This window comes from Metopolophium dirhodum, chromosome 3 (assembly GCF_019925205.1).
Source record: "Metopolophium dirhodum isolate CAU chromosome 3, ASM1992520v1, whole genome shotgun sequence".
NCBI classification, from domain to species: Eukaryota; Metazoa; Arthropoda; class Insecta; order Hemiptera; family Aphididae; genus Metopolophium; species Metopolophium dirhodum.
The window spans coordinates 40,933,895-40,957,853 of NC_083562.1; the positions used below are offsets into that span (position 1 = coordinate 40,933,895).

General features: G+C 32.3%; 2 protein-coding genes across 5 annotated transcripts in view; one reads left to right on the forward strand and one right to left on the reverse strand.

Annotated features, from left to right (window-relative positions):
* Nucleotides 1-5,073: 5,073 nt before the first annotated feature.
* Nucleotides 5,074-10,381, forward strand: LOC132941293 (facilitated trehalose transporter Tret1-2 homolog). The gene is made up of 6 exons (XM_061009286.1): nucleotides 5,074-5,155; nucleotides 5,446-5,631; nucleotides 6,455-6,519; nucleotides 6,793-7,155; nucleotides 7,980-8,452; nucleotides 9,823-10,381. Exons 2-6 carry the CDS (start codon nucleotides 5,456-5,458, stop codon nucleotides 10,330-10,332), a joined length of 1,587 nt encoding a protein of 528 aa, XP_060865269.1. The 5' UTR covers nucleotides 5,074-5,155; nucleotides 5,446-5,455; the 3' UTR covers nucleotides 10,333-10,381.
* A 2,686-nt stretch (nucleotides 10,382-13,067) lies between these two features.
* The window catches only part of LOC132940318 (facilitated trehalose transporter Tret1-2 homolog), a 78,063-nt gene continuing 67,171 nt past the window's right edge, over nucleotides 13,068-23,959 (reverse strand). For all 4 annotated transcript variants that reach the window (XM_061007840.1, XM_061007843.1, XM_061007842.1 and 1 more), the window contains exons 4-6: nucleotides 20,982-21,344; nucleotides 17,624-18,099; nucleotides 13,068-16,066 (exon numbers count right to left, since the gene is read on the reverse strand). In XM_061007840.1, coding sequence (XP_060863823.1) covers nucleotides 15,497-16,066; nucleotides 17,624-18,099; nucleotides 20,982-21,344 — 1,409 coding nt within the window. In that variant the 3' untranslated portion in view covers nucleotides 13,068-15,496. The remainder of the gene's footprint in view (nucleotides 16,067-17,623; nucleotides 18,100-20,981; nucleotides 21,345-23,959) is intronic.

Genomic DNA, 23,959 nt, shown 5'->3' on the forward strand with positions numbered 1-23,959 from the left:
TAGATACTGAATGCATAATAGAGATTAAAAAAACATTTTTTTAAATATGCAGCTGTTATATTATAATATTTGCAACAAGTTTTTTGAGCCACTTAAAAAAATACCATATATTTTATACTTGTTCGGTGAATTATTAAATAAACACGTCTTGTTTGATTAAATAAAAATACAGTTTAAATATTTAACAGTTATGTATATTGCTTTACAACTTACATAATAAAACATTTATACATAGGTCAACGATTAGTTATAATCGTTTTTTTATTATCATGCAAAGATTATACTTTTAGTTTTATATTATTTATATCATATAGTAGGTACCTACTATTATGCCTATATGGCTATATAAATATAACTATTGTCTATTGCTATACCTAAAATATGATCTAATTTTAGAATACACAATTGCTTATATAGAATATTACAGTTTTAAATACAGTTTATTTAAACAGATTACATAATCCGTAGGTAGGTATGTGAAATTCTTTTTTCGAATATAAAATCTCAAATTAAACTCAAGGTAGGTAATATACTTTATATCTATAAAAAAAAACTGTCGTACCGTTAAAATCTCCTATAACATAATTTGTGACATACTTATCGACTATCATCACTCATGCTATGTTACATACCAAAATACTCGGGATACACAGGTTCGTGTCGTAATAATTATTGTTCAATATATCATAATAATATTATAATAAATATTCATTTATGTCGCACGCCGATAATACCGACGAATATTCAACTGTCCGCGGAGAAGAACATAATCGTTCAAAATCCGACAGGGTTAATATGCATTCCAACTGCGTCATCGTCCGTTTTTATTGACCATCGATAATAATGATAATAGTTGTAATAATAATAAATAATAATAATAAACATAATCATATACAATAAATTATTGAGAAGTACGGGTAAACTCGAGTGCTCGATTAATAAACGTTATTATTTATTATAATATCGCGGTTATATCGCGGTAAGCGGTTAATCTCGACGATTGTCCTCCGTTCCAATTGAACGATGATCACGATAAATCATAGTGTGTTTAATAATAATAACGTGTTGAGTTGCATATAATTTTATCCGTCATGTAAGTGACACGTCATGTAATAATATAATAATAATATAATTGACGGGAGATGTCTGTAAAACGCGACCAGTACAATTTTTTATTATTATTATTGTCTCCATCTTGCACAATTATTCTTATTGCGCTCATAATATATGAAATGTAATGTCGTTTTAATATAACATTATATTATACCAACGCAAGGACGGGGCACAATTATATTAGTTCTCGGAAGTCCGGACGTTCTCGACTCATCCGACTTAACAAGTTCAAAGTCGGAGTAAATTGTTGTCTATGATTTAAATTCATTTTATTGCAAGCTCGTAATTTGATAGTCACCTGTAAAGAAGGTATAATGTTTGTTGCGCTATGAATTAAAAATAAACAACGCTTTATAAACGTATTATGAAAGTAATGATTATCGTCCGCTATCCGGTTGTATAGGTAATACTATCTAGGTTAACCGGATATACTGATAAGGATTGAAAGAACATAATTCTAAGAAAATAGAATCCTGATAACCACGTTTTCCCACCAAAAATGACAATTGCATGGAACAGTGGTGTACCCAAGAAATGAGGGAGACTATATTATGATAACTTCCACCCTCATATTGACCATGTTAAAATATCAAGATAAAAATTGGGTGATGCTCTCCTGTACATTAGGTGTCTAAAGAAATCACTGTTATGGATGTGTTAAATTTGAATTCAATGATATAAAATAATTACATAATTGTATATACGAAATACTGAGCGAAGGAGGTCTGTCAGCTTATAATATTACTACCTAAGTATATTTTATGATATTATTATGATATAAATATATTATAATATAACTGTGATAAAATTAATTTTATTATTGGGCATTAGTACCTACTACACAGTAAGTAAAACTAAATTTTGCTGAAAAATTGCATTTGAAAATGTCGTGTGTATATTATAATTATAATCATAAGAATCAAAACGATATTACCCTAAAACATGGATATGATACCATGTAGATAGATAGGTATAATAAAATAAAGTTATGGACTGAAAGTAGAGAGAGAATTTCGAAGACAACATTGTTAGAAAGAGTTAGCATAATAGCATATACAACATGGTCGGGTATGGTCCATTAATACCTATTAATAGTGAGAGAAAGATAGCGAGAGAGAGTGAGTACTGAATGAGAGACAGAAGAGAGAGAGGAAGAGAGAGAGAGAGAAGTTTAATAATATTTTAAGAAAAATATAGCATACACTTATTTAGGTTGTATCGTATGCAAAGGTATTGAATAGGTCTTACTTACAATGTTGGCACTAAACACCCATGCAGGGAGTGGGGGACGCACAGACCATTTACTTAGACTATAACTGATTTATTAAAGTCTACATGCATTATCCCTAATATATTTTACGGTGATCGCTGATTACTTATATCATAGATTAATGATATAAATTATATATTAATAGATTAATAAATTATTATTATTATTAGATTAATATACTATTATATAATATTATAATATAGATTGTATTACTATTTGCAACACACCTATGCATATTTTATAAAATTATAAAACAAACTTGTTAAACGCAGTAGGAATTCTTTTACCGTATAATACTAATTATTTAAAAAAAAAAATTACATTTTTAAAAATTCACATTATTTTATGACATTTTATACAAAAACAACATGTTTTACCATTATAATCGTCACCGCCTTTAAATTTCTACTTTTCTGAATGGTAGCATACATTTTTAATTGCATACTCAGAAGCACAATATTTTTGGGAGTAGATATTTCGAATTTTAAATGATAAGTTATAAGTTACATTTTTATAATGTTTAAAGTTTGATGAGAAAAGGCGTGAAGTATAGATACACATTGGTAACTACCCCACAAAATGTTGGTCAATTTTCGTTCATCTAACAAACCCTTATACGCACCTACACTTTCTTAGATAGAAACTCGCATTAGTGTTTTAAATATGTAGGTAGTGTATGTTTTAAATAACATTATATATAGGTAGTAGGTATATACATTATTTATATACGTTGAACTTCGTAGTTAGGTTAGGTTATGTTGATATTTATTTTTTTCAAAAAGATTCAACATTTTCATTAAAGCAGTGTATGGTATAATTATATATATATATTGTTGACACGTGCACGTGTCACTTATTGCATAGTTGCATCTACCGCCACCACACGATTCAAGGATAGCGCATTACTCCTTGATAAATAATTATTAATATTATTCATAAACTGCATAGGTGAAATAGTAGGTAACATAAATAATAATCTAAATAATATAATTCAATTGTCGATAACATGCATCAAAGTAGGTTTACCGAGCTTGTTGTTTATCTGCACATATAGCTGATATACGACGATTATAATATCCAAATGTTATATCAATGTCGATAGCCACAGCCCACAAGTAAAAAATCAACGATAGTTTCGATGCGTCTTAACGAATGAACAAAATTTGATTCATCCGTATTTAACTCAAATAGTTTTTAACTAAAAAATATATAACTTTAAAGGTACCTAATGTTTATAGTTACAATGATCTTTTTAAAAATATCGTACCAACACAATTCCTAACTAACCAATTATTATGTTGTACATATATTTATATATAACCTTAATTTTCATGTTGTAGTATAATCACAGTGAAAATAAATATTTTTATATTAAAAAATATCCTATTTATATTATTTAAATATTATTATAATATAAGCTAATAATCTGAATTGATGTTTTCTTTGGAATACGTTTTAAATTTTATTATATTTACGCATATCTTATGTTGAATATTATATGGTTATATTAGTTTGTTGGTATTTTTTTTTCTCTAAAAGGTTTAAAATATAAACGTTATTATTTTTCGGTCAACACGTGCCAACGTTACGGCGGTTTAACGAATGCAAAATTCGTGAACTGGCTATTTATTATATTATAAATGTTAGTAATTATAATAATATATGAAGGAAATTGACTAATCTTTTATTATTAGTAAATTATCATAATTTACCGTATTGTATGTTATACACTCGTATTCAATATAATATTATTATATTACATACATGTATAATTGTAACATGTTTATTCATAGTCGATTGCCTCTAATAATGATAATAATATAGGCATTAGTAAGACCGAAGCCTCATAAATGTGCTGGTCGTTTTAACCATGAAAACTTAAGACATTCATCACCATCACTTAAATTATATTATGTATATAATGGATATTTCCGAACTTTCTAGACTAATTGTAAGCTATTTATATGCATTCGAATATTGTTCAAATAAATTATAATTATAGCAATTTCAAAATTCTAAATATATACAAATTCAATATTTTAATTGTTCTGAAGTTTAAATTTTGAAAAATTGTGAGTGAAATTCACGAAAATATGCAAATTATTTCGTATTATAGCTAAATAGCTATCTAGGTGACTAGGTTCATGTATTTTCTTTAATGAAAACTATCGATTTTTATTGTTGTAATTCAAAAAGTATGATATGATATCGTACTATAATAATAGTTGAATTTATATGATTTTTTGGATTAAATAAGTTGAACATACTGTAGAAAAATAAACTGCCTTAAAATTGAATTTAAAAATATATTTTTAGAAATAAAGGCTGACTATAATATTGTATCCGCTCAAAATAGTTTTTCGTATGAAATGATTTATCATTGAATTCAAACCTGACACATCCATTACAGTGACTCCATTACAAGCCGAACACTCGAAAACCAAAACCTACTGTACAGCAGATCAGATGTCCTGTTTTCAAAAAAATTGTATTATAATATATTTTCTTTTTACGTAATGTTTTAAAACAGCTGACATGTTTACTGGCCATAAAGTTTTTTGTTGATTCTACAAAAATGTTATTTATCTAAGAAAATTAATAATACAGTTATTAAATGTATTTATTATTCTCGTTTTTGACATGCTATTTATGTGATTTAACTTATTTGTATTGTGTTTAGTTAAAGTATTCTTCAAGAACTTTGAAAATATTGTAGCAGTTATCAACCGTATTCTTGTAATAAGTATTATTTGTTTACTGTGTATATAACTTGTAAGTAAATGTACTTTTTATTATTTCCAAGACCATGTTTTTTAATAATTAAACTCACATAGATAAATTTTATAGTACGTAAATCGGCTACGCAGAGAGAATTAGATTATTGTTACGTATTTAATAATGTAAACGGTTTTTGACTTTTAAGAATAATCTTGATGAAAAACTAACATAATATTATTTAGTCTTATTCTCGTATTGCCAACTAAAACAAACGTACAAAAATAATAATTGTATTAAACAGTTTTTAAAAACAAAATTATCTAATTCAATGTTTTTGTTTTAAGGTTCCATCGAATGGATTCAGTCAAGATGACTCCCAAGATGGCTTTTGGAAATGTATATTTAACATTAGTGGCATGTATGTCACCACTTTTTCAGTTTCTGGGATGGTTCGTTAATTCTGTTATTTTCGTTGCCCATAACAGAAATCCACTACAGTTATCTTTAGCGTCTCCAAATAAAAATGCAAGGTAAGAAAATAAATAAAAATAAGAATTAATAGGCATTAAAAATTCTCACGAAACAAATACGTATTTTTTAATAATAATAATTACTCGTAAAATTAAAGAAGATAATATAATATTATTCTAAAATAATAAAGTAAGTTTAAGATGTTTGGTATTTACGTTTGCGAGTAAATTTTTAAAGTTAGATAACTCAAATATAGGAAGAAAATTGTTTTTGTCTCATCGTGTTATTTTGTTTTTTTAATTTATCATATATTTTTTAATGCATTTAAATAGATTTTAATAGGTAGTAACTATAAGTAACTAGTAAATATAAAAATAAAAATGTTCTTAAATTTTTATCACAAAAAATTATTAAATGATAATAAATATAAAATGTACATTCTAATAATTGATAACAATATGATGAATTTTATAAAATGGAAGTTGTGAACTACAATGTACGCATGGATGATAGTCTTTATATTATCTATGATTGAAAAGGTAATATTATAGACTATAGTACCTACAAAATTATACAAATGGTCGTAAAAATGTAGTAATACAATTTTTTGAAGTTGAAAGGGGGCCCAATATGTGTATGGTGTCCCGGGGCCCAATTGATTCTTAATCCGGGCTTGCTAATGAGGCTAGGGTGCAGATAGGGTTTACTTAGAACAATTAGAACTGCGTATGGTTAGGTTATGGTATGGTACGCTCTAGTTTTTTTCGTTTATCGTAAGGGTCGTGTCCACTAGTATACTCGAAACCTCTTTTGCCATGAAGTTGTATATAGTTATAATATTATCTGAAACGGCGGACCAACCACGGATTTGTCTGTTTTCAGCGATGGCACACCAGCCAACGAACCACAGGGCAAGAAGTTCAGACAATACGTCACCGCACTGTCCGGTGAGTATCACGTCATACACTTACAATGGTATATAATAAGTACGATTACTATGTTGTGGTTGTATAAAAAAAATAATAATAATTTAAATATTTATTTTGAATTATTAACAATACTGTAATCATTTTTAAGTCTAATTCATCGCTGTAATCTCCAATATAACACAACAGTATAGTTATTGTAATATCCGGCAGCTACGTGTGCACAACGCCATTATGATTTATGACCTACCCGCAGAATTTATTTACCGGTCTTTATTTATCTCCTCATTACAGCCACGCTCGGTCCGTTCGCCGTGGGCACGGTGCTTGCGTGGATGTCACCTGCGATGCCCATGCTGTTGTCCGCAGACTCTAAGATCAAGATGACGGCTGACCAGGGGTCGTGGGTGGGTTCCCTGATCGCCATTGGCGCCATCTTCGGGTCAATACCAGCCGGCAGGACCGCTGACTTAATCGGCCGAAAGCCCGTCATCGCCTTCTTGCCCTTGCCGTTCACCATCAGCTGGTTATTGATTTATTTCGCGAAAGACGTCTGGCATCTGTACGTGGCACGTCTGATCGCTGGCACCTGCCTCGGCGGCATCACCGCCACCGTCCCGATGTATATCGGCGAGATAGCTGAGAAGTCCATCAGAGGTAAGTGATCTTGTGTACAATTTTTTTTATATGTTTGTTGTTATTATTAATAATATAATAATGCAACAACGTCGTCCATGTGATTTTCGTAATTTTAAATTCACTAATACTGACCAGTGACCATCTACTGCGTATAATGGTAAAAAATATATATAACAAGAAAATTGCTGACCACATTATTTTAATGGTTTTGTTTTTTAACTCTACATTTGGTGGACACCCCGCAGACTAATTTATGACGTCCGTAACTTACTACCCTAGGAAACTTAGAAGTATAGACTAATAAGTAATAAAACTATCTAAAACAATTATAATTAATATTATATCCAATTAGCTCAGTATTGTGGTAGATTAGTATGTGTGATTAGAACGTTTATCTGAATAAATGACATAGAATTTATTATTTATTGCTACGCATAATATGATAAATCAAAACCTTCGGGACTGTAAAACACGACGAAAATGTTAATATTTTGATAGTTTTATATAGTTTGATGATTTTTCTTATATAATGGACGTCGAACAAAAAATATGAAACCATTCTAGAAGCTTTGGAAATGTGATGTTGGCGAAAATATTTTTTGTCAACCACGTATAATATTATATACTTAACATTAATAACTGTACCACCAATTCATCCCCTCCCCCCCCCCCCATTAATGATAATATAATACCATATCGAACTGCAGGACATTATTATAATATACCATCATATTTTTATACTCGACAAACGCGCTTATGTCATAACAAACGTTTATACAACTAAGGACAAGACCAAATTGCTGTATTTTCGCGCTAAACGGCATGTCACACGTTTTCTGCAGGTGAATTGTGCTCTTACGTACAGGTAAACGTGACGCTGGGCATATTGTACGTTTACTCGATCGGCCCGTTCGTGAATTACGCGTGGCTGGCCATCATGTGTGGCATCTTACCGGTGATTTGGTTCATGCTGGTCCTGTTGGTGTTGCCCGAATCGCCCACGTATCTCTGGCGATCCGGCAAGAATAAGGAAGCAGAAGATGCGTTGGTTATGTTACGTGGGAAAGACTACGACATCAGTGGCGAGCTGCAGGCGCTGCAGAAGGAGCTCGAGGAGAAGAAGCCAAACGGTAAGTTACAGGATATGGTCAAATCCAGGGCCACGTTGCGCGCGGCATTCACCGTCTTGGGTCTGCTCGGGTTTCTGTCATGTTCGGGCATCAACGTGGTAATATTCTACGCCGAGTCCATATTCGAGTGCGACCACTGCATCGTATCCCCGAAAGCCAGCTCCGTCGTCATCGGGATCCTACAAGTGAGTACCCAAATGGCTGCAAATGTCTTTACTGCAGTCGACTGTACGAAGACTTCACCTTATTGATTTTTTTTCTCTGACGTGATAATATTATATGCTTCGTAGAAATTAGCTTTGACGCATTAGCGCCATTCATAGATTTCTACATAGTACTACTAGATAGCGAACTCCCGCCATCAGTTTAAGCCTCAAGGTCGTTTAGCAATTGTATGGTATTTTATATGGTAAATAAGATTAATTATGATTTATGTTGTATTGAATTTTATTATTTATATACCTGTCGTTTAAAAAAAAACAAAATTTTTACATTTATTATTTTGTTTTACCATTATAAACGATGTTATTCTCATATGTTTTGTATAATAAATGAAATGTTTTGCCAACCGATGGATATTATAGGAGTTCCTTATCTAATGTAGTATAGAAGTCTGTTGCACCAACGATCTCACTCATAGTGTACACTGCAGTTTAATTCCACATATTTTATATTCCAATGCTTTTAGTGAATTATGTTGTTGAAATGATTCTCTTTTTAACTCATTTTTTTGGAATACCAAATACGTTTTTTTGTTCATTAAAAACTATCTTGATTTATTCATACACGGAGAGGACCATCTCATATATTTTCGAAAGCATTTTATACGAAGCGATGATATTAGAATAATAGATTTTTACTTGTATCTAACAGCAAATGGTATAATAGTACAGTTAATATTTATTTAAAAAAAAGATACTTAGAGATGAAATTGTAAATATTAAATGCTTAGCATATATATATTTTTCTTTGGTATTAGATAATGAGTTATTGTGGTAATATTAACCAGCTTTTTTAAATTTTGTTATTTGTTGTACCTATAGCACATTATTTATTTTATTTATTTATTGTTAGCATTGTTCTATATAAATTATAAAATACTACTTTTTTTTTCTTTGAAGAATATTTTGTGTAATCTTAAATTTTAACATTAATGTATACTTATATTATGTTCTTATTTATTATATTTAGTAGTATAATCATAGCTCCTTATTTCCAACACAAGCTGTATAAGCTTACAGGAGGTAGGTTAATAGGTACATTCTGTAACTAATAGTTAATTTTGATTTGTAATAAATGTTTTGTTTTTGATTTTTCAAAAAAATGTACTATTATTTTATACAACGGACGATAGAAAGCGTCTCAAATTTGTTCGAACATAATTTTACTTACTATTACAATAATTATTCATTATGCTGAGATATTATAATATAATAGGAATATGGTGCGAATAATATAAATCGACCAATATTCTATCACCACAGTATTCATTTCACAAAATATCATAAATCCTATAACGCGATTGACGTGACAAAAATAATATTGTTGCACACAGGTCATATTCACTTTCGCGTCGTCGCAGCTAGTGGACAGGGCTGGCCGGCGAGTGTTGCTGCTGATCTCCGATTCGGTGATGGCCGTGTGCCTCGGCTCCTTGGCCTTCTACTTCTGGCAATTAGAGCATGGCGTTGACGTGTCGGCGTTCAAACTTGTACCGCTCATCAGCTTGGGTGTTTACATCAGCACGTTTGCGCTGGGCTTCGGGCCAATACCGGGCGTCATGATTGGAGAGCTCTTCAGCCCGGAATTCAAGGGACTGGCCATCGGAATCGTCTGTGTTCTCGCATCGTTGATCGAGTTCTGTGTCGTCAAGTCGTATCAGACGCTGTTGAACAACTACGACCGAGGCATCACGTTCGGATTATTCGCCGGGTGCTGCGTGGTGGGTACCATGTTCGTGTTTTTCCTGGTGCCGGAGACGAAGAACAAGACTCTGCAGGAAATCCAGGAAGAGCTTAGTGGCAAGAAGAAACCCGTCTCGACGCAAGGCCCGTCGGGATCATAGGCTGTCAGCATTTAAAGCTATTTGAACCAAAATGCGTCTAACACGGTAGTGTCGCATACAACATAAAAATGTGATCCACTAAAGTGATATAAATAAATAAAAAATGTTATTACAAAATATGATTTTTTGTATTGTTTTTCTAACTGCTCCGCACTATATATTATAATATATATTGTTCCCTTTGTTTCATATAGTAAAATTATACCCCCTGGACATTGATTTTTGAATATAGATAGGTAAGTCATTAAATCATTTATAATAGTAAAAACAGAATTTAAAATGGCATCCTGGTGATAACCACTGGTGATTTTTTGGTATATTATGCCAACAAGTATAAAGCTCAATATGCTGTGTTTGAGTTTCTACAGTGTCGAATTTATTATTTATTTGTTTTTTTTTTTGAAATTTTATGATAATATTATGTTAAACAGGTATGTGCATCGGTCCGACGATTCTGCCCTATATGCATACACTTTCCTCGGAACCATATCTTTAACCTAAAAGTTTATATTGATATATTTTCTTTTAAAAGATTTAAAAAATACATGCAACACCAGTGTATGATAACTATAATATAATTACGTTGCCAACGCGTGCTCAAGTCATGGTGAGACAGACGTATCGCAAATATTGTCACGAGATTCTAGCCACCACAGTCCACAATCACTAAAATAACAAAAATAATTAAATCTCATTAAGAATTATATTTCGATATGCCTTATAACCAAAAAAAAAATATATAATTGTCACTTATCAAGTATGTGTAGGTAACTATACATTTTCCTTGAATTTTATGATACGACTTCAAGAACTTCTTTCGGAATTAATAACCACTTTTCTATTAATGGCAAGGGCAAATGTAAACTGAGCCCGCGATTACCTTTTTTGCAGTAAACTCGGCTCGGAAATTTCGGGTAATAAAAAAGGTCCAATGTAAACTGGGCTCGATAGTTTTCACCGAAAAAATATAGTAAGCATGACATTATTTAACCTGAAAACAATAAGCAACACATAGTAATAATAATTTGATTCTGCTACAACGAATTTGCTTACTCTTTAATAATATTAAAATGAAAATAAAACAAAATAATTTTTGAAGGATTATGAGAATTAACTCCTTGTGAAAAGCTAAATGGATCTCAAAAATATTATAAGAGAATTATTTATTTTTTAAAATGAGTAGATCTGGGCATATTATTATTATTTGGGCCGAGTTTACATGTTAATAATTTTTACCTGTAAAAAACCTGTACAATTGCCCAATAGCAAATAATGTTGACCTATTGAAACGTATTATTTAAGTGATAAGAAATTTAAAACATATGTTACATATTAAAATAATCATAAGTAAATAAGTTGCTTCAAAATTGAAATATAAAACAATCTTATAGATAATATTTTTAGTTTTATTTAATTAGCCGCTCTATGCTCTAATTTACCTATCACTTGGGAGAGTATAAGAACTGTAAAAAGTCCTTATTAACGAAGCGACGTCTAGATTTCTAGACAACATTTTGAAGGTGAAAATATGAAATTGTTATAAAACAACTATTTACATAATTAAATAATTTGAAACCCGTTCAAATAGATAATAGTGCAGTGTAAAATTATATAGTAATATTGTTATTGTTCACTATTGCGCTGTTGTACTGCAAATATGTAGGTACCTATTCTATTTATTGAAAGTTTAAACCAATCACGAAACATATTTTGTTTTATTTTTCCTTCTACTGTTGTCAGAAAAATATTAATCAAATAAAAGCCACTCTATACCACCTATTGCCTTTTTTTTTTTTTTTTTTTATTAAATCGAGGACCGGAGGAGGAACCGCGTGAGCATTACTTCCCCTCCGGGCAATTACTTCCCCTCCGGACAAATTACTTCCCCTCCGGACAAATTACTTCCCCTCCGGACCAAACCACCTATTGCCTAGTCGAATATTTGTTAAATTGGATGAACCCTTTCGATATCTACATGGATGTGTTCAAATTGTACGAAGGGTACCTAAACGATCTTCCGTCTTGATCATAATATTATGTAAAATGTGTGTATTTTAACCGGAAAATGTAGTAATGACAACATGTGTTTTAAAGTTTAAACTACACAGTACACCTATCATTGTGTTGTAACAATAATATACGTAGGTATACATAAAAATAAATGTAAGTTATAGCGTAGTTGAATAATACCAATACTTTTGGGAAAGTATCGGAACGATATCCAAATAAAACTTGAAGAGATACAAATGTGTTAAATATTAAAGATTTTCAAGTGATGGTGAGTTTTAGTATATTAAAGAATAACTGCCTTGATCCATTAATTGTAAAGAGATTATGGCGATTATGCGCAAGACAAAAATTCTGTTAACTAGCCGTTTTAGACAATTGTGTAAAATAGTATCATACAAATTATAAATAGATGAATACTTAGTACCTATTTTGAAATCAACCACACCTGTAGGTAGGTAGTAGGTACACTGTACAGCCATACAAAATTATTTCTAATCATAAACAAATAGTGTTATACTATTTTTTTTTTGATACCATCGTTGATTACCCTTTGTACAATTTTTCTAATTGACGATCAGACTTTTTAATCTTTTTTTCCGTACAACTATGAATACATTTACGTGTAGAGGTCTGACAGTGATGTGTTATTAGTGATGTTATAATAATGTTTGTTAGTCGGAGAAGGAATGAAACATTTTTTTAGGCTTGCTAAGACAATGAAAATATAATTTTTATATCAAAAAATATTTTAATGATATTACTATTAAAATATAACTATATTATAATAATCTACATTGATGTCTTGTCTGAAATACGCTAATATTAATTATAATAACTGTATGTAAATAATTTGTTGTCTACTTAAAACTAATATGCTACGCGTTTTGTTATTATAATAATATACCTAATTAATAACTAAATATTTACAAATGATAAATACCTTAAAGACTATAGACATGTTACAATACATTATACATATTATTAAATACGTGTACAACATAATATGGTACGGTAAATTATGATAATCGACCAATTGTCATATAATATGTATTATTATAATAATTACTAACAATAATAAAAATAATAAATGGCCAGTTGCACGTCGGCTGCGCGCTATCGATGAACCGCGGCATAGGTGCGCGCGACTTGAGCAACGCGTTGACAACATATTATTATAATAATAATGTTTTACATCGCCGCCATTTAAATGTTAAATCTTTTTGAAAAAAAAACATAATCATCAACATAAAATTAATATGACCGCGATATGCAACGTGAAATATGATGCGTAAATATTATAATGTAATTTGAATCGTACACTATATAACAATTATAATATTATTATACATTATTTAAAAGTCGATAATTTGAACGTAGCGCATGTCACTAAAATGGTAGGTACCTACTATAATAATAATATAATAATTCACAGTTATAATCTTAGGAAGACCGCGTGAATGAACGGCGGAGTCGTCGGGATCGTACGGTTAAATTAATATTATATAAAACCTATAATATCATATAATATGTTAAAAATGATCCTATAATCTAAACGAAATTAGTAATAATAATATTCATATGATGAACGAGTGAATTTTTATTTTTATGTGTGTGTGATATAAGGAATACATTTGTAATATAAAAATTGTAACGAAAATTTATAATAATATGTGCTTTGAATTGACATTGTAATATTACGACATACCTAATTACCTAATATAAAATAAAACAATATTATATATGTATAAAAATAAATATTTAATATTTCAATATTTTGTTTGAGCAAACTCTATATAACTGCATTTAGACTTTTTTTTTAGATACTAAGACTACCTGCAATCAGCCGGTTTTTAATATATATATATATATAAAAATCACAAATCCACTTTACGTTTAATATATATTTATGATATAATTTTTTTATATAATTTAAATATTATATTTAAATAATGAAGCACAATATATGTTCGAAGGTATTTAGTACTCTAAAACGAGTGAGAACGGTATATATTGTGCGGGGTAGTTTGAAAATAGGAATTATATCAAAACGTAATATATTATATTCATCTATTTTATTGTCTGCGTTAAAAAAAAACTGATTTTAAATCGTTCGTCTGATGGAAAGAGAAAAACCCGAGAAATCCCCCAGGACATTCTATACTTTAAATTTCAATCGTTATTATTGTTACATGCGCGTCTCGTGAGATTCTATACTACAACCACTGACCGGACACGAAAACTTGAGCGAAATCTTTTATCATAATATATATATATAAACAGAACTGGAAACGTATTGTGTTGCTTAGAGTAACGCGTGTCTTACACGTACCTATACCAAATACATACAACGATGGTCTATTTTAACTAAACTACGTGGCTTAAGGCCAAGCACCGCCAATTATAAACAAATCGCGTTCGTTTCGGTAGAAAACAATTTATTGGAATAAAACAACAACGTTTGAAAATAAATGAATTATATGATTTGCGTGTAAAAGTGTCGGAAAATTAAGACTCCCAAAACTCTCGTTCGAGTGAATATTATAATATACTATATTATACATATTTTTTTTTTTAATGGGGTACTGGCGTCCTTTCGGTAGTCGACAATGGAATGCAATATATTATTATTATGTTATATCAACAGACAGTGTAAATGTTACGATGAATAAAAAAAAATCAAATACATAGGTAGGTACCTATATATATATATGTATGTATATATATATAAATACCCAAAAACATATATAACAGTGTATATAATATTCTCAATATGTGAAGAACATATTGGCAAAACGAGTCGCTTGATTCGAAAATAAAAACAAAAAAAAACAAAAAAAAAATTAATAAATCACAAATGCATTTTTAAAACAAGAAAACGTTTTTTTTCCGTGTATTTGATATTCAAACAGTTTTTTGATAAAAATAAAAAAAAAGTGTGGGGTTAAAAAATTGTAAAAAATATCGTTTTTCCTCAAAACCCCGCCCGCCCAGTTCATCAAACTCTATCGCGCACACGCACCACACACCCACACGCCCTACCCAATTTACAGTGCATTATTATTAAAATCAATCATGCCGTATATAACGAAATTATACTGCGTGTGTGCGTGTGCGAGTGCGCGACGGTGTTGTGCATTATATTTTTGATTTGTGTTCAGACGATCGCGGCGTGCGTCTGGTCGCCGGTCAGCGAATCCATCATGTGTTGCTTTCGGTTGCCCTTCGGGTTGTCCTTCCGGTTGTTCGGCTTCTTCTTGCCGCTGAGCTCGTTCTGGATCTCCTGCAGCGTCTTGTTCTTGGTCTCCGGCACAAGGAACCACACGAACACGGTTCCCAGCACGCAGAACCCAGCAAATATCCAGAAAGTGATTCCGTGGTCGAACCAGTCCAACAAGTTTTGGTACATCTTGACAACGACGAACTCGAGCAGTGACGCGATTACGCACACGATGCCCAGCGCCAGGCCCTTGACGTCCGGGCTGAACAGCTCGCCCATCATGACTCCCGGGATGGGCCCGAAGCCCAGCGAGAACGTACTGATGTACACGCCAAGGCTGATCAGCGGTATAAGGCTGAACGCGGACACATCGACTTCGTGCTCCTGTAGCCAGAAGAAGTAGCCCAGGCAACCCAGGCACACGGCCATCACCGAGTCGGAGATGAGCAACAGCACGCGCCGGCCGGCCTTGTCCACCAACAGTGCGGACGCGAACGTGAACTTGACCTGCGGAAATAACACAAACACGGTCGGCGTTAATATCGTTGCTAATAATATTATTACCACTGTTACCGTGGTCGTGTCACGCGTGGGTCGTATATCATGGTACTTGTATGATATTATAATATTATAACGACGATCGATTTGCTACTATACTGCAATGATACAACTTACATTATAAATGTATATTGTACATTGGTACATATAACGGTATATAAGTCTAGAAATCGATAGTGTTCAATTTATTATTATATTATAGTACCTATACGACGATATATCGGGTTACACACGCAACGACTTGTTTTACGAACCGCAACGAAGTGCGTAAACTTTGACGTTGGAAAAAGTACAGTGATATGTTATATTTATTATTAAACGCACGATATATTAAACTTTGATAGTCAAATACTCGACAACTATGTACTTACTCAAAACCTTTTTTTTTGTTTTCATAAAAATAATAAATAAATATTAAAGTTAAACATCGAACACGACTCATAGAACTCTATACTTGTATCAATTATTATTATTCATTCATAATTATATTTATTCAGGTACCTTCAATCACGTAACACGTTCTCTATTATAACCGCTTAGATACCACGATGTCAAATTTTGTTTGATTATTATTTCCCGCAAGAGCACATATTTGGAGAATTTTGACGAACAATAATAACGGATAATGCATTAAAACTAAATTGATAAATAGAGTTTGAGGCTTAGGATAAGTGGAGTGAAATACTGAAAGGGCTGAGGTTGACACTTCAATCATCGTAATTTAAGTGCTTGTAAACATTCATAGAATAACTCTTGGGCTCAAAATTATATTACCGTTCTGATAGCATTGTTTATTTTTTACTCGTGGTTTTTATTTTTAGTTTTTATCTATTTTGTTTTATATTTTTTTATGATTTTTGTGTCAGCATTCAGCACCACCAAATACGAGGAATTAGTTACGTCTGTAACTGTTATTATACGTCATAGACATAAATTGTTTGAAATAATTTAATTTACGACTGTTGATTAAGCATTATTTTTTCGGGGGTTGGAATTCCTTAGTTTTGGATATTCCATGGTAAATCGCCGAAAACGACTTTGGGTTAGCTACGAAATAATTGTTTGAAGAAGTGTTGTGGTTAATCATATAATAATTTTATTCTACGTATATATATTACATATATGTATTACGGACGTGATTTATTTTCCTAATATTACATTCCGTATAGTTTCAGGCGATTCCAACTAGAGTAGATAGTTAATAATGTTTCGAATCAATTTTTGACAACCGACGAGTCGCTTTCGTCCGTAGAATATAATAATACAGCCATGTAGGAGGAGGTTCTAGCTAGTTACAATAAAAAATGTAGTACTTAATCGTTATTGTATATAGATTAGCTGTCGATGGCATACCCAGCTACGTGATCGTCCGTTCCTCTATTTTTACGTGTATGAATATTTTTTATTGAATTGAAAAATTAACATAATTTCGATGGGAGAAAAATAAAAAACAAAAGTATCACTCTGTATTCGCTCCGATTACCGTACACAGTTTTGGGTACTCACTTGGAGGACTCCAATGATGATGGAGCTGACTTGTGGAGATATGCTGCTGCTGCTGCTCTTGAATATGGACTCGGCGTAGAATATGAGCACGTTGATGCCCGAAAACGACAGGAAGCTGAGCAGTCCCATGACGGCGATTGACGCGCGGACCGTGGCCCTGGATGATATTAGATCCTTGAACTTGCTGCTTCGCTTCTGCTCCTCCTCGAGTTGCTGCTGTAGCTCCTCTAGCTCACCTGCGATGTCGTACTCGTGCCCGCGCAACAGAACCAGCGAATGTTCCGCCTCCTTCCTCCTGCCGGCACGCAACAGGTACGTGGGCGTCTCGGGTGCCACCAATAGGACCAGGACGAACATGATCACCGGTATGATTCCGCACAGGACGGCCAGCCCCTCGTAAGACACGAACGGACCGATGGCGTACACGTACAATATGCCTAGCGTCACCTTCACCTGGATGTAAGAACCAAGTTCACCTAAAAAAAAAAAAAATTATTTATTACATAAGCACATATATAGAGTATACTATATAGATTATTTATTGTGAATTATGATCTACGAAATAGAATAAGAATTCACTAGGCACCTATCAAACGTCTTATAATATAATATAATATTATGATTTATGAGTACACACATAAATACTGTTTACGAAAACTATCGTACGACTTAACTTGGATACAAACTTATAAACTTAAATAGGTTTGATTTTTATCGGAGCACCGTATTCTATACAAATTACAAAATAAAGAATGGTATATATTCATATTCTACGATAGTGCAAACTGCACGGAAACTGAATTATAGTTTTTGATTTTCACTTTTGCATATTGCACACAATGTGGAAATATTGTTTTGGTCAAATGTTATTTTTAAGTAAAATCAACAATAATGATATGATATGGGATCTAATGTTGAGCCACGACACTGCAGCACCTTAAGTTTGGGATAGTTGTACGAAACTTTCTTAAGATTTCGTAACGGAAACGTAGCCACGATAGCTTTTTTGTAACTTACAAGGAAGTTCAGAACTATAATACAACCGTTTACGGTTTTATATTATTAAATAATCAAGGTAACTAATTGGTTTAGGTATAAGATAAGGAAAAATAGTGCATTGTATGGAAAAGAGCAATCGGCATGCGAATACATGCAATCTACATGATTATTAGATATACAAGTGACAGTCACTTAATTAACGTAAGTGGAAAACTATAGAGCCATTGAGTGCATTAATAACTATAATAAATGAAAAATTATGGCAATTATTTCAAAGAGTTTATTTGACTTTAAATTGTAATTCTTATTAAAGCGATGAGTTGTAGGAAATATGAACGAATATAATGCTCATACTCTGATAAAATACAAAATCATATGATGCAAAAAAAAACGTTTCGCATAACATATTTTGCATGTTTGCGCTGCGTGCAGAAGTTATAATGTTGCACGCACACTTATGATAATTTACTTCATATACACACGGACTTATTTGTCACTATATTAGCACAGTGCTTATATTTAATACCTTAAAGTCGATATTAATTGTTTGGCCAAATAACCATAAGAGCTGGATTTGGTAATACAAATTGTTAAGAATAAATATTAATAGATACACAATATTCATTAGAATTATTTATTAGCAAACCTATATGCAAATTAATAAATTTATAAAAAAATAATTTCCGATTAACAGAGATATCAAAAATCGGTAATCTTAACTTCTTTGTAAGTTACAAAAAAAATTATTGTAGTTACATTTCGTCAAAAAACAGCTACAAAACCTTGAGAAAGTTTCATACATGAATCCCAACTTTGGGTGCTAAAGGTGACATAGCTCTTATGTATGTTTAATACAATAATACATGATATATTGATATCATTCGCACGCTCATTATTACTTATATAAACCTTTATAAAGGTTTATTATCCTTAGTACGCTTTATAACCTATAGAAACTATAGGTACTCGTTCAAATTCTAATTTATATGTGTCAAATTTTTCAAAAAAGTCTGAATTTAAAAATCTAGCTACAGTAAAAAAGGATGATACTCGTTTTAAAAATGCATTTTGTATCGCCATATAGGACACTATTGTTTAATGAAAAAGTCTAATCTGAAAACAGTTTTTAAGAAGTATATATTTTTAAAAATGTAAAAAATCAGAATTTTAATTAATACATTATTTAAGGGTAGAAGAGAGATGAGCATACTTGGTGAATTAACCTGTATAGGGTATCATGTGAGTGCACGGCGATTAACAAGAACTATTAGAAAATATCAATTACAAATAGTATTGCATTAGTAAATAAATTTTTACCACGCATGCAGACAATACGACGATGTGTGCGGCATTATTATTTATAATAAACGTGAGATAATAAATTAATATAATTCGTGGGAAAATCGTACACCATTGAAAAACAGTCGAGTTTCAATTATTTATAAACTAGGAGACAGATGACACGGAATAATTATTAATCACCGTGAGTGAGGTAAAACACAATATTATCATGCATATTATTTTATGCACGGTGTATATTTATCGAGAGTACCCCGACGTCAACGAATCCCTAATAGTTTGAACAAGTTCTTGGAATTTTACTCGGTAAAGCAATTTGTCAGTGTCAAATTATCGAAGACAATAAAAAAAACACCATAGATTTCGTCACGGTTGCAGCTATAAAGGATTGTGATTGATCCTAGGAAAAATCCTAAGGGCTTTCGAAGCTATATCATCTATAATGTACTATTCTACTCCATTTGTTCGCAAATTGTTGTAAAGAATATATATTTTATTATGTCCTGCTCGTTCGCATACAAAACAGTATATAGGTATAGAGTAGAATATCATCAACTTTCGGTGTTAACACGACATGCGTCGACAGCGTATAATTTAAAGAGATATTCAACTTGATACGAATCTGCGATATCGGGATAACGGGATATCATATTAATTATAATTGTTTAAATAGTTTTTACACAAGGCGGAGGGGTGAGGCACGGGCATTATAAACGGCTCTGCGAAGCGCCTGCCCAATCCAAAGTTAAAAAACATACACACACAATAATTATAATTAAAAAAACCGTTACAATATTATATATAGTCGGCCAATTACCTAAGTATACGTCATGATACTATATACACGTTCAGCGTTGTACGCTATACGTATACCTATCATAGGTGTAACAGTAGAGTTGTTTGACAGACACACACAAATGACCTCGTCGGCATCGTCAAATCATTATATTGTTTGTATAATAATAATAATAATAATATCATATTATATTGTATAAGAGGCCTGCGGCCGGTCTAACCTATATGATAATATTATTATTATATCATTAAACACGGCACTTACCTCTGATGGAGCTCTCGGCTATCTCGCCGATGTACATCGGGACGGTGGCAGTGACTCCGCCGATGACGGCTCCGGCAATCAGACGGGCCACGTACAGTTCCCAGACGGTGGTCGCGAAGTATATCATTGCCCAGCTGATGATGAACGGCACCGCTAGGGCGGCGATGGTGGGCTTCCTGCCGAATATGTCCGCTCCCTTGCCGGCCGGTATGGACCCGATGATGGCACCGATGGCGATCAGAGAACCCACCCACGACCCCTCGTCGGCCGTTATCGGGATCCTCGAGTTCTCGGACTGCAGCATGGGCAGCACCGGCGATGTCCACGCCAGCACCGTACCTACGGCGAACGGTCCGATCGTGGCTGTAACGAGAAGAAAACAAGAGATATTATAAGAGTATAGCTTTAATTACAGCTGCTGCAAGATATAACGATAATAATGATTGTGACATAGGAGGATATTGGCGCCTGGGGGATTGGCGATGATTCGTTTACGGATTTTTATCTGCAGGTACAACAACAACCTGCGGATTGATGTATTCTGCAGACAACATCGCTTCACCCAAGTGGGTACACCTTTTTTATATATTGTATACAATCACGTATAATACCGCGTATTAAGACGTGTTCGTTCGGTGCGAAAAAAATACTCGTTTGCGTCAGGTCGTCGGGGAGACCTGACAGGTATATAATAATATACAGGGCTCATGAGTCATGATAGCGTCTTCGCAGAAACATTGTATAGCGAGTTCACTCGTCGAAAATTGTATAATATTACATTACCGCGGTTCCAAACCTTTTCAACGGTGTATATATGACTGGTATTATACATATATATTAGTATATACTCTCGAATATGCCAAATAAGTTTTCAGATGTATTTGCACTAAACGCGGTTTTGGCGCTATTTTATTTTTTTTAATCGACACCTCGGGCACCTAGCTCGGGTACCGAGGAGATCAGTGGTCGAGGTCTCTCGCCTGGGGGCTTGACGAGCGATCGTAACAATATACGCTCACTGATCTATAAGTACACGTCGTCGAGTGAGTGTGGGGTGAAGGGTTCTGACGTCGGATTTTGATGGTGCCGCCCATCGTACAACAAAGTACTAATATATATAATAATAATATTATGATGCGGGTAATATAATATTATACAAAGAGCGAAGTAGGTACCCATAGTACCGTACTATTAGGCATCTAGGTATACATAATATGTAGTGAGTATATAAGTTTATGCATATCCTAACCTACAACACTCAGAGAGGGAAGGGGTGCCCTGGAGGAGATTAATTCCCGTCCGGACGCGCGCTAGCACTTGTACTGCAGCCATAGGCGTGATGGCCACGTACCTGTATATAATGTGACATGGGCCCTCGAGACAAACGGTGTGTGGTGTGTGCTAATGCACAGGAATGATAATAAAAAAATATGTATACACCGTAAAAAATATATATGTACACAGGACGAGAAACAATACGACAGATAAATCACGTTTAAGCTCCGAGTACCACGCCATTATTAAATAAGTTTTTTTACATATTGCACTTTTAAAATGTTTCAACTGAACTCGTGTCAACCACGTAATTTAAGAAAAAGAAATGTAATATATTTGTGATAAAGAACATTCAAGCCTGTAATTTAATCGATGAACTGATTTTTAAAAAATTTTTTTACCGCAGTCGTCGTTATATAATGTCCATGATAGCAAAAATAACGAATTCGCGCGGGTGTTGATTGTTGATATTATTTTAGTAGGTATTCGGGTTTTACGTAAACTATACGAGTGAAACACCAAATCATTTTGAAACAAAACAGCCGGATATCCGGACCGAACCCGGCAAACCCTTTGCTCGAAGTGTAAACATAAAAATATACTGTATGTTTGACGATAGCAATAACCCAGTGTATTGTAAATCATTTATAAAATATATTTTATTGTGAACCTCTAGTACATAAAATATAATAATGTAACGATAATGTTCTGTCTGCGAAATAAATATTTTAACGATCATCATTATCAGCAGCAAAAGAGTGCCACAACAAAAAAAAGCTCACGTACAGTCAGTGCACTGAAGTTATTTTAAATGACTGTTCGATAACAAAAAATAACTATTCAAATTGATAATGTATGTATGCCATTTTTTTCGTAGTTTCTTAAGTACCTACGTCCTTGTGAAACTCTTCGATTATGAAATCCGTTATCTTCTTATAACCAGACGTGGCACTATAATATTTATCTAGTGTTTAACGCAATTTTAAATATTTTACTGTCCATGACAGAATATCAACTAAACTATATTTTTCAATAATCGCTTGTTGTACCGTCATGTTAAAATAAACAACAACAAAACAACGTTCAATAAACAAAGCATGCTAATATTTTCCAAAAATAACTAATGATCAATACATAATATTATAATATACATTTATAATTTTTTTTTTTATAAAATGGATAAAAGCTATTTCTTGACTTTATATCGATCATATAGTAATATAAAATTTGTCTCTAGATTATAGGTGTATAATCGAGACTGTAAGTACTTGGAATTTTCTTTTATCCGAGTGTAGATTGATTTAAAAACGTCAGTCGCTTTGTTTATTGGACTATAAGTGTTGGACTTGTTAATTTTAATTTATAGGTAATAAATTAAGTGATCCGTTACTTTAAAAAGTTCACAATAATATTGTAAGTGTGTGACGAACACAATAAATAATTTGACAAGAAAGCACGACATGCAAAGTTGCGTGGATATGAATATAACTATAAAAAAAGGTTAGGTTAGGTTATAGCAGGTATACTTTTGTCGACTGCTGCAACGGTCAACGATACTTACATAATAAATTCATAGAATGAATAATAAAACAAACATCGAATATATAAATAAAATGGAACACATTTTTTTGAACTTTTGATCCCGAAACAACAGTTTATTATATACAGTCGTCGGAATGATAATTTAATTAATTTGTTTAATA

Excerpts from the sequence above, each read along its gene's own strand:
- LOC132941293 (XM_061009286.1), top strand. The coding sequence starts at position 5,456 with ATGGATTCAGTCAAGATGACTCCCAAGATGGCTTTTGGAAATGTATAT. Across the intron at positions 5,632-6,454 it reads TCTCCAAATAAAAATGCAAG|CGATGGCACACCAGCCAACG; the intron begins GTAAGAAAATAA and ends GTCTGTTTTCAG. Across the intron at positions 7,156-7,979 it reads AGCTGAGAAGTCCATCAGAG|GTGAATTGTGCTCTTACGTA; the intron begins GTAAGTGATCTT and ends CGTTTTCTGCAG.